Here is a 17,738-nt window from a genome sequence, read left to right on the forward strand (position 1 = left end):
AAATCAAGAGAGGGACAGACAGGGTGGATCGCAAGAAGCTTTTTCCCAGAATGGAGAACTCAATTACTAGGGGGTCATGAGTTCAAAGTGAGAGGGGAAAGATGTAGGGGAGATACGTGTGGAAAGTTCTTCACACAGAGGGTGGTGGATGTCTGGAACACGTTGCCAGCGGAGGTGGTAAGGGTGAGCACAATAGTGTAATTTACGATGGATCTGGACAGATACATGAATGGGCAGGAGCAGAGGGATACAGATCCTTAGAAAAATGAGGGCAGTTTTAGATCGAGAATCTGGATCAGCGCAGGCTTGGAGGGCCAAAGGGCCTGCTCCTGTTCTGTAATGTTCTCTGTTATTTGTTCTTTTTTTGGAGGGAGGGGTGCAGGGTCAAGTAAATAGAGATTTGGAAAGTTTAAGAAATTGAATAAAATATAAATAGTTAAAGGAAAGGATGCACAGTAATGATACAGGGAATATTAACGACAGTGTGACAGAGAGAGACACAGCAAACAAACAGAACAGTGGAACAGCAAATATCACCAGAGTCGACAGAAACAGTAAAAAGACAGACCTACAGGCTCTTTATCTGAATGCACATTGCATTTGTAAGAAGATGGATTGATTTTCATTCCTTTAAGGGAATCTCCATACACAGTTTTCCCCCTTTGGGGAATAGTGAGGAGATGGTGAAAGGATTTCCAAGCAGATGATCAGCCTATTGAAGCACATCATTGTTGTTCCCTCCGTGTATTACAAGGCTTGTCATGGAGCTTGGAGCTGGCTCTATACGGCCAGAGGTAAGAATGCCAGCACTGATGTGGAGGAGCCAGTGTTGGACTGGGGTGGACAAAGTTAAACATCACACAACACCAGCTTATACACCAACACCAGGTGATAGACCAACACCAGGTTATAGACCAACACCAGCTTATAGTCCAACACCAGGTTATAGACCAACACCAGGTTATAGACCAACACCAGCTTATAGTCCAACACCAGGTTATAGACCAACACCAGCTTATAGACCAACAACAGGTTATAGACCAACAACAGGTTATAGACCAATACCAGCTTATAGACCAACAACAGGTTATAGACCAACACCAGGTGATAGACCAACACCAGGTTATAGTCCAACACCAGGTTATAGACCAACACCAGGTTATAGACCAACACCAGCTTATAGACCAACAACAGGTTATAGACCAACAACAGGTTATAGTCCAACACCAGCTTATAGACCAACAACAGGTTATAGTCCAACACCAGCTTATAGACCAACACCAGGTTATAGTCCAACACCAGGTGATAGACCAACACCAGGTTATAGACCAACACCAGGTTATAGACCAACAGGTTTATTTGGAAGCACTAGCTTTCATAGCACTGCTCCTTCATCAGGTGGTTGTGGAGAATAAGATCATAAGACACAGAATTTATAGTAAAAGATTATAATGTCATACAGTGACATATTGAATAAACCTGGTTTGTTAAGTCTTTCATGTTTTATAATGCAGGTTTCAGCTCATTGATATGTAAATTCCAAAACTTCTTTTAAGCCACCTTCTTGAGATAACTTTAAAGTTTTATAACAAAAAGTGACATTTCAGCTCAGACAATGCCTTAAAGGTGTGAGGTCAGAGTCTGTCTGTATGCCAATCTTGAGTCAAATTTGTTCTATTTCTAATGTGGAATTTACAAAATATTACATGGATTGACTACCAGCATTGACTGTCTGCAGATTGTGCATTTTTGAACAAAATAGAATGTATCTGAAAACATAATTTTGCAAATACAAATTCACCCCATAGACTCGTATGTGTGTGTGCGTGCATGAGAGAGAGAGTGAGTGTGTGTGTGCATGAGTGTGTGCGTGAGTGTGAGTGCATGTGCGTGTGTGTGTATCCATGCACACGCATGTGTGAGAGTGTGTAGTGCAGTGGGGCCACCTGTAGTGTGACATGAACCCAAGGTCGCGGTTGAGGCCAGCCCCATTGATACCGAACTTGACTCTCAGCCTCAAGAAGTGGAAGCAGAGAGAAGGTTTTGGCAAGATGCGTATCCTCATTGATAATGTGCTGCAGGCTGCGAAGAACATGACGTTGTTTTTCGGCTCCCAGGAAATACTGGACAACGAAAGGTGCAACCTGTGTCTGTCTCCTGAGGAGGTCATTATGGTTTCTCACTGTGGCACGTCAGAACTGGTGATCGATGAGTTGAGCATCTTACTCTGTTCTTATGAAGGCATCCCTGAGCACCTTCAAGTGTCCGTCACATTCCTCCTCATCTGAACAGATCCTGTGTAAGCATAGGACTTGTCTGAGGGCATGGCTATTTTAATATGTATCAGGTGGGTGGCACGGTGGCACAGTGGTTAGCACTGCTGCCTCACAGCACCAGAGACCCAGGTTCAATTCCCGCCTCAGACTACTGACTGTGTGGAGTTTGCACATTCTCCCTGTGTCTGCGTGGGTTTCCTCCGGGTGCTCCGATTTCCTCCCACAGTCCAAAGATGTGCAGGTTCGGTGAATTGGCCATGCTAAATTGCCCGTAGTGTTAGTTGCAGGGGTAAATATAGGGGAATGGGTCTGGGTGGGTGCGCTTCGGCGGGGTGGTGGGGACTTGTTGGGCCAAAGGGCCTGTTTCCACACTGTAATGTAATGTAATGTAATCTAAGCTGGAGAAGTGTAGCATCATGAGGTTATCTGTAGGTTTGCGGTAGAGTTAGCTGTCCATCCTTGATGGAGATGCATGAGTCCAAGAATGAGACAGATACTAAAGTGTAGTCCATGGAAGTCTGAGGGTGGGATGAAACCTGTTGATATCACTGTGTAGATGCTTCAGTGACTCCTCGCCATGGGTCCAGAGGAAGAAAATGTCATCAATATATCTGGTCTATAGTGTTGGTTGGAGGTCCTGTGTAGGGAAGAAGTCTTGTTCAAGCCTGTGCATAAAAATATTGGCATATCGGGGTGCATATTTTGACCCCATGGCCGTTTCGTGTGTCTGGATGGTGAACAGATTGTCAAAGGTGAAAATATTGTCGTCAAGGATAAAGTGGATGAGTTGGAGAATGGTGCTCGAAGGTTGGCAGTTGTTTGTAGGGGGGGATGATGGCATCGCTATTCAGATGAGGAGGAACGTGATGGACACCTGAAGGTACTCAAGGATACCCTCATAAAAACAGGGTACGATGCTCCACTCATTGATTGCCAGTTCCAATGTGCCACAGCGGGAAACTGTAATGGTCTCCTCAGGAGACAGACACGGACTGCAACCGATAGGGTACCCTTTGTTGTCCAGTACTTCTCGGGAGCAGAAAGACTATGCCATATTCCTCGCAGTCTGCAATGCATTATCGATGAGGATGAGCACCTCACCAAGACCTTCCCTATGCCTCCACCTCTTGCCTTTAAACAACCACCAAACCTCAAACAGATCATTGTTCACAGCAAACTGCCCGGCTCTCAGGACAACACCAATGATCACACTGCACAACGCTGTCATGGCAACCGCTGCAGGACGTGTCAGAGTGTCGACATGGATACCACTACTGCACGTGGGGACACCACCCACCATGTACGCGGCAGGTACTCATGTGACTCGGCCTACATTGACTATCTCATATGCTGCAGGCAAGGATGCCCTGAGGCAGCGTACATTGGCAAGACCAAGCAGAGGCTATGAAAACAGATGAGTGGACACCACACACCAATCAACAGATAGGGGTGTTCCCTCCCAGTCAGGAAACACTTCAGCAGTCCAGGACATTCGACCGCTTACCTTCGGGTGACTGTTTTCCAAGGTGGACTTCGGGACAAGTAAGAACGCAAAGTGGCCGAGCAGAGACTGATAGCCAAGTTCAGTATCCATGGGGACAGCCTCATGTCACACTACAGGTCACCCCACTGCACTATACATACACTCTCTCTCACACACACACAAACACACACTCTTACATACTCAAATACATCCTCCACACTCACACTCATGCACACACTATTTCACAGGCTTATACTCCATCACACCCACACACACACTTCACCAAGTTTTCACACACACGCAAACACACACTCTCTCACATGCACTCACACTCACACCCACACACGCACACACTCACTCTGTCTCTCTCATGCACGCACACACACACACATACATACAACTCCATGGGGTGAAATTGTATTTGCAGAATTAGGGTTGCAGATATATTCTATTTTGCTCTCAAGAAGGTGGCTTAAAAGAAGTTCTGGGATTTATATATTAATGAGCCAAAACCTGCATTCTAAAACATGATAGACTTTACAATCCAGGTTTGTTCAGATATCACTATATGACACTGTAATCTTTTGCTCTAAATTCTGTGACTTATTCTCCACAACCACCTGATGAAGGAGCAGAGCTCCAAAAGCCAGTGCTACCAAATAAACCTGTTGGACTATAACCTGGTGTTGGACTATAACCTGGTGTTGGACTATAACTTGATATTAGACTATAACCTGGTGTTGGACTATAACCTGGCGTTGGCCTGTAACCTGGTGTTGGCCTGTAACCTGATGTTAGACTATAACCTGGTGTTGGACTATATCCTGTTGTTGGACTATAACCTGGTGTTGGCCTGTAACCTGATGTTGGCCTGTAACCTGATGTTAGACTATAACCTGTTGTTGTATGATTTTTAACAGTGGCGGTATTGTGTCACCAACCCTCCTGATGGATGAATTGATAGCATAAATGGAAATAATGATCCATAATATAAAAACCATTTCTGAGATGTAGCTGCAGAGTGACCAAGGCTAGGACCTGAATAGTAAAAATGTTTTTGACATTATAGACGAACAGCAGGATAGGAAAATGAGATGGGGTCGCTCTGTTAATAAAAATAAGATTGGTATAATGGTGCAAAATAATCTTGGTTCAGAAGACCATTATGCAGAATCAGCTTGGGTGGAGATTAAAAAATAGCAAAAGAAAGAAGTCCCTTGTGGGAATAGTTTATTGTTTTCCCACTACCCCAATAATACCATGCAATAGGGCAGAGTATTCATCAAGAAATAATGGGAGAGAGCAAGTAAGGTGACTAGATTGGAAGCTGATTGAATATATTTGGTACATCTTCTTAATCAACACTTTCTGGTATCTATCAGAGACCAAGCTGTTCTGGACCTGTTAATGTGGAATTAGACTAATTTAATTAGTTAACTCATAATAAAGGATTCTTCAAGCAAGAATGATTATAACATGATTATAACATGATAGAATTCCAATGTAGGCAAAAGTGAGGACTGCAGATGCTGGAAATCAACGTCTAGATTAGAGTGGTGCTGGAAAAGGACAGCAGGTCAGGCAGCATCCAAGTAGCAGGAAAATTGACGTTTCAGGCAAAAATCCCTCATCAGGAATGAACACTGGCCTAGCCAATGAATGAATAACAGCAATAAAAATACTTATAAGTGTAAAATACTGTTTCATCTACAAAAATTCCAGGGACACCCTGTGAAGTGATTTGATTCCAGTTGCATGGTACCTCTGCGTACAACGCTCTCCAGCTCAGATCCCCAATAGAAAAGGGAAGGGTACCCTTTTAGAGAGCCCTGCACCAGGGACCTTTCTGTTTTGAGTCTAAGAACCACAGTGGCTAACAGTGATTGAGGTTAGTCCACTAGTGAGTCTTAACAAAGAGAGGCACTTGTCTTACATTACTAGAGGAGTTTTATTGCTTGATAGCAATTGCCAATAGTTGCATTGGCTAGGTTGGTATAATTACTGAAACTACCAGGAAACCAAAAGATGACACATCTGGCCCCATCAGGATCTGGAGCTGGATTGTCCACCCAGAGCCTTATAACTCCATCAGTCTAATGCAGTCTCCAACATTACACTTTCAAAACCATCACCGTACACAAAATAAAGCATTCACAAAGTGACACTGACAACGGGATAGAAGTATTAATTTTGAATCAATTGAACATTGCCTGCTAATGAGGTTCGGATTCCACTGATCTCTGAGACTGACTGGTAGGGAGCTGAATTCCCATTATACAACAATTTATAGTTATATAGCTTCATTAATTTAGGAAAAAAGTTCCAATGCACTTGGCAGGTATGTTAGTACATGTTTTAAGTGACTTAGTCAAAGAGATAAGTTTTAAGAGGTGTTCTAAATACTTGCCTAGCCTGGCGGTAAGGTGGTGGCACAGTGGTAATGTCACCGGGCTAATAACCCAGAACCCCAGGCTAATGTTCTAGGGACATGGGTTTAAATCCCACCATAGCAAACAATGAAATTTGAATACAATAAAAATCTGGAACTAAAAAAAGGCTAACCAAAAAGCAACCATGAGAACATAGTCAGTTGCTATAAAAGCCAGTCTTGTACGCAGGTAAATCTGCATTAGACCATAAGATAAGAGTATATGACCATAAGATATAGGAGCAGAAATTAGGCCATTCAGCCCATCGAGTCTGCTCCACCATTCAATTACAGCTGGTAAGTTTCTCAACCCCATTCTCCCACTTTCTCCCCATAAATCTCTTCTTAACCTATGGACACATCGCCTTAGACAAACTTTAATATGATTGACTCTCCATGCCTTCAGGACAATTAGGGATGGATAGTAAATGCTGTCTTAGCTAGCAATTCCCACATTCATGTACAAATGAAAATAGAGTATAGGAGAGAAAGACGAGGAGTGAGTCAGGAAAGAATTATAGAATGTGGTGCCCATAACAAGCATATGGAGATGAGACAGATGTAGAAGAGGCCAGGATTGGAAGATAACGAGTATTACTGAGTAAAGTAGGTCTAGGAAAGGTTACAGAGATAGGTAGGGCCAGACCATCAAGGAGTTTGAACAAAAGGATGATCGATTTAAATGTAAAGCATTGTCAGTCTAAGATTAATGTAGATCAGGAAGCCCAGGCGGTGACAGATAAACAGGACTTGCTTTGAGTTAAGATACAAGCGATAATATTTTGGATGACCTCCAGTCCATATTGTGAGATGGGAGAGTAGCCAGGGTTGCTGAGATGATTGAGTCTACAGGTAACAAGGGCATGGACAGGTGGAGCTAAGCCACAGGTAACTCAGAATTAACACATTTTTAAAGCTCAACACCCAAACTGGGAACAATATTCTCATGCCTATACACCAAGCAGCCTCACCCATCACTAATTAGAAATGGAAACAAGCACAAATGCCAGCCAGAACTGAGGGGGTCAGTTTTCCGATAGTGAAACTAAACTGACTCAAAACTTCACATAAACTTTCTTCATTTCGCTTTGGATGAATCAGCTGGCCAGTTACTAACATCTTATAAACGCCAACAGTATCCAACAAGCACAGAAATGGATTGGGACATCACCCTAGAACCTTCTGGCCCAGAGCCACGAAAGTCCTCATTTTGCAAGATGATAGTGAGCAATGGTTTGCAGACAGAAATTCCCCAACGGCCCCGATATGGGATGGGATTTCTGCATTCGCTGGTCACTTGTGCTTTGGAGCAGTTGCCTGTTGGATTAAATGGCCTGTCTCAGGCTGGTTTGGGATCTGCTCCCTCCTTCTGGTGAACCCAGATCACATACCTGATCTTTTATTATCGCGATCTCCGCAATCAACACGACTATGAGATTTCCTACGCCAATGGTAAGAAGCCAAACAGCCATCACAACAGATCTCATTGAGGAAGGAGCCTGCAATGTAAGATGAGAAGCAATCTTGTTACCAGTGAGAATGATCTCGTTCTACAAGGAATAAGAGGAAGAAAGGAAGCAAAGACTAGGCTGATACAGTGAGATGGAGTAGAGAGCGAGGACGGCTCATTCAGAGAAACTCTAGCATGGACCTGATGGGCTGAATGGACTGTTCTGGAGCTGTAAATTCTAAGTTATTCTATGTCCATCCCTCATTAAAGTAAACTATAGGATACAGGTGGAAAGGTAGGTGCATGGAGCACTAGTGTCAGAATGGGCATTTCCCCAACCCTGTCTCGAAAGAGCAAATCCCTTAGAGTCTGGCATCAGATTTGTTCAGAGAAAAGCTGGGGATATCAGTCACACAGTGTTACAGCTCTGCAGAACCAACTGTGAGCAGGTTGTGGTTAGAGTAGAGTACTGCCAAATCCTCCTTTCTACCCTCTTACAACAATGTCAAATCAGTTTAAACAGCCACTCATAGGGCATTGTAACAGAAACAAAATCAGTAACAATGGCTAACAGAGAGCCACAGACCTGGAATGGAAACATTTAAAGCCAAATCAAGATCATTGTCTGGTGTGATGATACACTCCAGCCATATGCAGTGTCTCTAAAGGCCTCTATTGAGGTGGTGGACACTGCACGCTCCATGGAGATTGAGTCCAAGCGTGACTAGGAAAGAGGGGCAGACACTTAAGGCACAATGAGCTCCTCCACAGCCTGTGATCTGGACCTGTTAGTGACAGCTCTGGCCAGGTTCAGGAGCAGCTCCATAAGGAGACCCTTCAATTTACCCACTCCCTATCCCCACATGAAATGGCCATGGTTTAGGAGTTAGTTAAAAATCACACAACACCAGGTTATAGTCCAACCGATTTATTCGGAAGAGCGGCACGGTGGCACAGTGGTTAGCACTGCTGCCTCACAGCGCCAGAGACCTGGGTTCAATTCCTGCCTCAGGCAACTGACTGTGTGGAGTTTGCACGTTCTCCCAGTGGCTGCGTGGGTTTCCTCCGGGTGCTCCGGTTTCCTCCCACAGTCCAAAGATGTGCAGGCCAGGTGAATTGGCCATGCTAAATTGCCTAAAGTGTTAGGTTTGGGGTATGGGTGGGTTGTGCTTCGGCGGGTCGGTGTGGACTTGTTGGGCCGAAAGGTCTGTTACCACACTGTAAGTAATCTAATCTAAAGCTAGCTTTTGGAGCGCTGCACCTTCATCGGGTAGTTGTGGGACAAGACCATAAGATACAGAATTTATAGCAAAAGATCACAGTGTGATGCAACTGATGCGATGTATTGAACAGACCTAGATTGCTGTTAAGTCTTTCATGTTTTGAATCGTTTGCAGGTTTCGGTTTATTAATATGTAAATCCCAGAACTTCTTTTATGTCACATTCTCGAGATAACTTAAGGTTTCATAAACCAAAAGGTGACATCTCACTTAGACAATGCATTAAAAGTGTGAGGTTAGAGTCTGTCTGTATCCCAGTCTTTGGTTCTATTTCCAAAGTAGGAATTTTACAAAATATCACATGGATTGACCTGCCTGCAGATTGTGCGCGCTCTGCACAAACTAGAATATATCTGCAAATATAATTCTGCAGATTCACACCTCACACCTTTAATGCATTGTCTGAGCTGAAATGTCATCTCTTTTAAAATAAAACCTTAACTTATCTCGAGATTATGCCTTAAAAGAAGTTCTGAGATTTACATATTAATGAACTGAAACCTGCAACTGATTCTAAAAGATGAAAGACTTAACAGCAATCTCGGTTTGTTCAATACAGCATTTCAGTTGCATGACACTAATCGTTTGCTATAAGTTCTGTGCCTTATGATCTTGCTGCATAGCTACCTGATGAAGGAGCAGTGCTCTGAAAGCTAGTACTTCCAAATAAACCTGTTGGACTATAACCTGGTGTTGTGTGATCTTTAACTTTCAAGATTAGAGTGGTGCTGGAAAAGCACAGTAGGTCAGGCAGCATCCGAGGAGCAGGAGAATCAACGTTTTGGGCAGGAGTCCTTCATCAGGAATGATTCCTCTTCAAAACTTCAAATAGCACTCAGCATCCATGAGGTATTGGGAGAGATTTCCAAATTCCAGTGACACTTAATGTAAAAGATGCCTTCTGACTTTACACCGAAATGAGTTTTGTCTCATTTAAAGACAGTCACCTTTATCTTGATTCTCCTATCAAAAGGACTGGTTTCTCTGTTTCTTCCCATTAAATCCTTTTGATTTAAACACAAGCATACCAACGCCTTCTTCACCATCCTATCTACCTGCGATTCTACTTTCAAGGTTTCTTTGATCAGCAACACTCCCTAGGAACTTACCATTAAGTGTACAAGTCCTGCTAAGATTTGCTTTCCCAAAATGCAGCACCTCGCATTTATCTAAATTAAACTCCATTTTATTGGTCAGAGTATTGAGTATAGGAGTTGGGAGGTCATGATGTGGCTGCACACAACATTGGTTAGGCCACTTTTGGAATATTGCATGCAATTCTGGTCTCCTTCCTACAGGAGGATGTGGTGAAACTTGAAAGCGTTAAGGAAAGATTCATAAGGATGTTGCCAGGGTTGGAGGATTTGAGCTACAGGGAGAGGCTGAACAGGCTGGGGCTGTTTTCCCTGGAGCGTTGGAGACTGAGGGGTGACCTTCCAGAGGTTTATAAAATCATGAGGGGCATGGATAGGATAAATAGACAAAGTCTTTTCCCTGGTTGAGGGTGTCCAGAACTAGAGGGCAAAGGTTTAGGGTGAGAGGGGTAAGATTTAAAAGGGACCTAAGGGGCAACCTTTTCACGCAGAGGGTGGTACGTGTATGGAATGAACTGTCAGAGGATGTGGTGCAGGCTGCACCACTTTTAAATTGCAACATTTAAAAGGCATCTGGATGGGTATATGAATAGGAAGGGTTTGGAGGGATATGGGCCATGTACTGGCAAATGGGATTAGATTAGGTTAGGATATCTAGTCGGCATGGATGAGTTCGACCGAAGGGTCTGTTTCTGTGCTATACATCTCAATGACTCTACGATGAGTTGGGCTAGATCAAGACATGAACAAACCATTCCTTTCTTATGGATTGGCTCCACCTGATCTTCCCCATATGCCCTTGTGCTTTTCCCCAGAAACTCATCCAACTCTCTTTGGAATCTCTTTAAGCAGTTCATTGTTCATACCCCACACTTAAGACATATACAACTCTAAAAACACCACCCTCTGTGTGGACATTAGTATAAGACCTCACCCTCTGGATATATGCTACTCTAATGGGGTGGAACGGTGGCATGGGATGACACGGTGGCACAGTGGTTAGCACTGCTGCCTCACAGCACCAAGGACCCGGGTTCAATTCTAGCCTCAGGCAACTAACTGTGTGGAGTTTGCACATTCTCCCTGTGTCTGCTCTGTCCGGGTGCTCTGGTTTCCTCCCACAATCCACAGATGTGCAGGTTAGGTGGATCGGCCATGCTAAATTTCCCATAGTGTTCGGGAACATGTAGGTTACCTGCATTAGTCAGGGGTAGACGTACAGGAATAGGCTTGGGTGAGATACTCTTCGGAGGGTCAGTGTGGACTTGTTGGGCCAAAGGGCCTGCTTCCACACTGTAGAGATTCTATGATTCTATAAATACCCCATCCTCTGGGTGTATATTACCATAATATCATGCTCTCTGAATGTGGTGGTTCACTTTCAAGATTGTTAGATTCTCAATTGGTCTGCAAATCCTTTCACTATTTCTTTGAGAGAAGAGAAATGACTGCTTTCTTGCATATGTTACTGCTGACCTTTAAACAAGAGGGTTTATGTTTTCATATGGCCGTCCCTGCAAAGAAAGCTATGGGTATGGAACACGAGGTGTGTTAGAAGTTAAAAGTCACACACAACACCAGGTTATAGTCCAACAGGTTTAATTGGAAGCGCACTAGCTTTCGGAGCGACGCTCCTTCATCAGGTGATTGAAGGAGCGTCGCTCCGAAAGCTAGTGCTTCCAATTAAACCTGTTGGACTATAACCTGGTGTTGTGTGATTTTTAATTTTGTACACCCCAGTCCAACACCGGCATCTCCAAATCAGGTGTGTTAGGTTAGTTCTAGTCTGAGGTTTGCAAATTATTAGGCAATTACTGTTTATTTTATACCTACTTCTCACACTTCCCGTTGAATGTGGCATGTTGTAAATGGAAATTGCCTGGATTCTTGTCTCTCCAGTAAAAAGAGATCTTGATCATGAAAATATAACCAGAATTTAATATAGTGTTCCACTCACACAGAAACAAGCCAAGCTCGACACTGGACATCCCTAGAGCACGCTGTAGCAATGTCCCAAAAATGAGAATATCCATGATTGTTTCAATGAATCAAATTTAGCATCATTCTGAGTTTGTTCTTTATTTGTCAGTAAACCCAGACATTTTCACAAATGCTGCGATGGAACTGCTCAAAGAAACCTGGAAATATTCCTTTGACCTCAAAAATGGAGCTTCAATTAGCCTTGAGTCTCAGAAACCATCTTCCCATTTTAAAAGTTTTTTGCCTCAACTTCATATGCAAACATTTCTGAATGCAAATCTGACAAAGTCTGATTGATTGAGTCAACTGGGCTTCAGTTCAGACCTTCAACCAATCAGATTCAGAAAACATAAAGTCCAATCTGTTGTAGCTCCAGTGACAAAAGCAGACTTTTCTTTTGAAATATCAATACTCTGACACATGGGCAAGAAATCAGTTTCACTCTGCTGCTGGAAACATGGGCTATGAGACCAAGGCAAGGAAAGGCAATAACATGGAGAGCAGCCAAGATTTCATTGAAAAGTGAGAGTTTAAATGGTCTTCTCCTGTTCCTAGATCTGGGAAGTAACCCAAAGTTCCAAACACTTTAAACTTCAAACAAAGTTAAATTAGGGAAAAGTACTCCAAAGAGAAGTTTCCTGTTAAACTTGGTTCATGGCATGTTTATTTTATAAACAATGTTAATGGCTGTTCTACATCAACAAATGAAAACCATTACCTGAGTGTAAGCCAGATGAAGTCCAGTCACTGCAAAAAGTATCTCAGACATTGAGATTACAAGATACTGAGGAATTTGCCAAAGCACGGAGACAGTTTTTGGCCAGTTATCAATGTTCAGCTGCACAGTGACCTGGGAAAAAAACGATACATCATTATGCCAAGAAGACAAGAATATGAAAATCTACTGAGACCAACCAGCACCAACAACATAGGCAAAAGTGAGGACTGCAGATGCTGGAGATCAGAGTCTAGATTAGAGTGGTGCTGGAAAAGCACAGCAGGTCAGGCAGCATCCGAGGAGCAGGAAAATCGACGTTTCGGGCAAAAGCCCTTCATCAGGACTCAAATGCCTGACCTGCTGTGCTTTTCCAGCACCACTCTAATCTAGCACCAACAACATGGTAACCATCTATCCACTTTGCTCCACATCTCTCAGTCAGTTTTCTCTCCAGGAATATGTCCAAGTACTGAGTCCCCATCAACAATTCAGGGGGAACAAGCTTTCATTCAAATATCATTGCAGGGGAATCACATTGTCATGGCCTAATTGGGCAACTGGCCTCTTTCTGTGCTATAAATCTCACCAAATTCTATGTAACTACTTTGAACCTTGACAGGAAGGCCAAAGCCATTATTTTCAGCGTTCGCTACAAAATGTGTTCCTTCACCAAGGACGCTAACCTTGCCAACCAACCAGACTGCAGCAAACTCTCTCTTTCAACTTTGCTTCAAAGTTTCAATCCCAATTTCATCAGCTGACTCAGTGATCCATTCCTATCATCTTACCACTCAAAGTACAATTTCTTTACTTCTCTTAGATACATGACAGTCTTGAGTTTCACTCAAATGAAGGAAAATAATCACATTTATATAATTTTGCACTTGCACATGAGTTTTTGCTTTGCATGTTGTCTGGGTGAGATGCTTTTTTGGAGTGGTTGGTGTGGACTCGATGGGGTGAATGGGCAGCTTCCACTCTGAAGGGATTCTATGATTCTATGCCTCCAAACCACATGTAATCATCAATTGAACTCCTAGCCCAGAATCTTAACTACTTTTATTGGGTCAGAGTCTCAGCTGGCAGTATTAAAACAAATTGGTTGCCTTGATACAGATTAACAACAAAGTCCAAGTAACCTGTTTTTATATTTGGACAGTCCTTAACTAATTGTAGTTTCCTATGATTTATCAATTGTTCCTTCTGTAAAATTTGCTTCTGCAAATTGAGTAAATGATGATGTTAATTAAGAAACTTTAAGAAATAAGACTCTCAATTTCCAATTGAGAATGTTTAATTGGAGAACATCCTTTGGCATAAAATCAATGGAAAGTAATTTGAATAATATTTAAGAAAATGGTATTGCCTCATGTGGGATTCACTGTAGCTGTAATGGGCATTGAGGTGTAAGAGGGAGGTGAGGAAGAGAGCTAGCAGTGATTCCGGTAAGCTCCAACTTACTAAAGTGGCAAGAAGCTGCATAAGGTTCTGCTTCAATGGTAGGCCTTTGTAAACCTTTAAAACCGATAGTCAAACTGGCGACTTTGAACTCTCTGCATTTACCACTGCTGGACTGCTGAGTTCCTACACTGCATAAGCAATTCATAAATGTCCCTTAAGTGTTGCAATTGGCAGGAATTGATATTTAAAATAACTTAGCTACGTGCTGAGATTGGAAGTGACTTGAAACATTACATACTAAAAATATTGTATCAATTGAGTGTGAATATGTAAAGGTTCCAGCTGTGATTGGGATACTGAGTAGGGAAGGTTAGACCTCATGTGTAAGAACTCATGTAGAAGAGAATGAGCTGTGGAAGAGAAAAGCACTCTGGTTTACGCTGCACTCGGTATTGTATAACCCATGTGGAAAACAGACCAGTCCTACTCCTTGCTTTACCAGCTAAATGTTTACAAAATTAACATTACCCACCTGACTTTGGGGCAGATGGAACAAGGGACTGTGACTTTCTTAGGACTGGCCCCAGTCAAACTGACATTTATAGCCACTGTACTTTGTGAGTGGAAACCTAATATTGAAGTGCTAGAAATAGCAACGCTCCAGTGCTAACGCTGCATATTTCTATCAAAGGAAATATGGATCATTCTGATTACATCTGTCAGTCTCTATAGATGTTGATATAAACAGTGACTTAGGAGAGCAGAAGTTGAACATTGCTGTAAACGGGACTTGTGAGCAAACATTTTCATCTTGCACTCATCAGGGCAAGAATGCCAGCTTGGATGGAGGGGAACCAATAGATGTGCTGTAATGCAGACAGACTGGACTAGTTTAGGAAGGGAAATCTGGTTAGCAAGAACGAGTTGGACCAAAGGGTCTGTTTCTGTGTTCTATGACTCTATGACTATGCAAGAAGGCATTCGACAAGGTACCTCATAGAAGGGCAAGTCATAAGAGACCATGATGCTGATCGTAGTATATTGGTATGGATAGGGAACTGGCAAACGGGCAGGGAACAATGAATGATAAGGGGCTCTTCTTCAGGTTGGCAACCTGTAACCTGTTGATCCAAAGGGATCAATGCTGAGAGCACAACTATTTTATAATATATATGTATTGGAGGAATGAAGTGAATGTACTGCCGCCTAATTTGCAGACGACATAAAAATAGGAGGAAAGGCAGATTTGAGGGAGTGATACAAACAGTCTACAGAGAGATATTGGTATGTAAGTGGACAAAAAATTGGAAAATGAAGTATGTTGTTGAGAAATGTGAAATTGTTCATTTTGGAAGGGAGAACAAAACAACAGAAATTTTATTTAGTGGAGAAAAAAAACTGCAGAAAGCTGCAACACAGGATGGCCAACAAATTTTACCCCAGCCAGCTACACCTCTTTTCCTATGACTGAACTACAAAAAAGTCACCGCCAATCCTTCTGATTATTCCCATCCTCCAAATTGCCAAGCTGCCACTGTACACCTTCTGAAAATTGTGCCCAAGGTTAACTGCTTTCAGATCAGAATCCGCTGTGTGTGCTGGGTCTTTGAGACAGGCTGAGAATGCTGGTCAAAAGTAATAGATACGAGGTCGATGAGCTACTGGAGAGGACCCTAAGAAATCCATTGAATCGCTTGTTGAAACCACGAATGCAGAGTGCAGCAGCAGCAAGGAAGTAAAGAACTTGCATTTATATAACAGTCACAACCTCAGGTAGTCCTCAAGCTCTTAACAACTAGTTAAAGGTCGGCTCTGTTGCAGTGCTGGGAAAGGCATGGATGCTGGTACTGATACTTGGAGAAACCGTCAAATAGAATATAAAGGTCTCAGGAAGGAATAATGAACTTCCACAATGCTCTAGGCTCGCCCACAGCACTGTTTACAGCTTGGTCACTGTAATTCATGCTGACACTGGATAGGTTACAGAGAAAGACAAAAACGTTTCAGAAATCCAGAGCATTTAGAGTGGACAAAGTGCTCAAGAAACTCTTGCTGGGTAACTTAGGAGTCTACGATAAATGAAACCCAGACAGTACGCTTAGCATTACCATAAACTCCGAACACAGCAATGTGAATACTTAGACAGAATTGGAAACTTTTGCACCTGCCTTTTTGCTGCTAGCAACCAATGAATGATGAGACCCCCGACACTACAGAGGCTTCTGTCTGGATGAGTCTGGCGTTCAGTTAGCCCTGACTTCCCTCTCTACTCCCCTCACACTTCATCCATTTAACGGATAATGATGGAAGGAAGATGACATTCAGAGTGGACAGAAGATTGGACAACACGATGGTCACTTTCCATGATTACCCAGGCCTTAAAACATTTCATGAGGAAGTGACTGAGTCCTAGATTGTTTCCCAATTTAGCTTTAAAAGTGAGTCAAACAATTTGAACGAATCTCTGCCAAACCTAATTGAAATGAATTAAACAGAAAACCGCTCTCCTTCTTTCCTGTTTTCTGTATAGATAGAACACATATTTATTCTTCTATCATCTGGGAAGTGTTTTTCAGATTAAATCTTCTGGCGAAAAGGACTATTTTTTGTAAATTGGAATGGTGCACAGACTTAAGAAGTCCATAAAGATTTGGCAAAGAATTGTAAGAGGCTAATGGAATTATTACTGGCTGTCCACAAATAATGGAACATAATCAAACAGCAAGTGAATAATATATACCTCTTTTCAAGCTGCAATGGCTCCATTGCTCCTTGTATCCAATTCCCCAGTGGCTTAGCCATTAGTTAAGACATATGTTCCAGGAAACTTAGCATTATCCAGAGAACACATCTGGAAAGTGGATGTGTGTGTGGCTCTTAAGCAAGGACAGAATCCCTTGTGCAATATCAAACAAAATCTTTTTGAAATATGAGCTGGCCTTTACCAATCCAATACTAAACAGCCAGAAACTCATTTCTGTTTTGGAATGGAATTGAAATGGAGGGGATGAACTCACCACTTCATTACCCAATTCTACTGAAAGGTAAGTGACCCAGGGTCCACGGAGTGCCGTAGTGTTATTTTAACTACCCTATGGAACAAACCAGATATACCCTCCACTCGGTATAATTTTCCTTATTTTTATGATGCCAGGTGGAGCAGGAGTAACTCTTGGAGAATAATCTGGGCCACCACTGCGGGATGGGTTTAACTTGCACAAACCAGAAGGTGGACTCTATATCAGGCCCACATGGTGGTCTCTCAGCCTGACATGGCGGTCTCTCAGCCCCACATGGTGGTCTCTCGGCCTGACATGGCGGTCTCTCAGCCCCACATGGTGGTCTCTCGGCCTGACATGGCGGTCTCTCAGCCCCACGTGGTGGTCTCTCAGCCTGACATGGCGGTTTCTTGGCCCCACATGGCAGTCTCTCGGCTTGACATGGCAGTTTCTTGGCCCCATTTGGTGGTCTCTCGGCAGTCCATGCTGGTCTTTTGGCGGCCTAGCATGAAGCCCTCTTGGCCCAGCATGGGGGTCTCTCTGCGGCCAGTGGCAGTCTTTCCGCGAGGTCACAGCATGATCTTCCAGTCTCAAAGTGACTCAAGGCCCAGCATGGACTGTGGGCAAG

The 17,738-nt window shown here is 43.1% G+C and overlaps 1 protein-coding gene across 2 annotated transcripts in view; it reads right to left on the reverse strand.

Moving 5' to 3' along the window:
- The window catches only part of LOC140465507 (solute carrier family 15 member 2-like), a 309,483-nt gene that overhangs the window by 6,522 nt on the left and 285,223 nt on the right, over positions 1-17,738 (reverse strand). For both annotated transcript variants that reach the window (XM_072561041.1, XM_072561040.1), the window contains exons 20-21: positions 12,711-12,842; positions 7,579-7,686 (exon numbers count right to left, since the gene is read on the reverse strand). In XM_072561041.1, coding sequence (XP_072417142.1) covers positions 7,579-7,686; positions 12,711-12,842 — 240 coding nt within the window. The remainder of the gene's footprint in view (positions 1-7,578; positions 7,687-12,710; positions 12,843-17,738) is intronic.

The sequence above is a fragment of the Chiloscyllium punctatum genome, chromosome 42, assembly GCF_047496795.1.
Source record: "Chiloscyllium punctatum isolate Juve2018m chromosome 42, sChiPun1.3, whole genome shotgun sequence".
NCBI classification, from domain to species: Eukaryota; Metazoa; Chordata; class Chondrichthyes; order Orectolobiformes; family Hemiscylliidae; genus Chiloscyllium; species Chiloscyllium punctatum.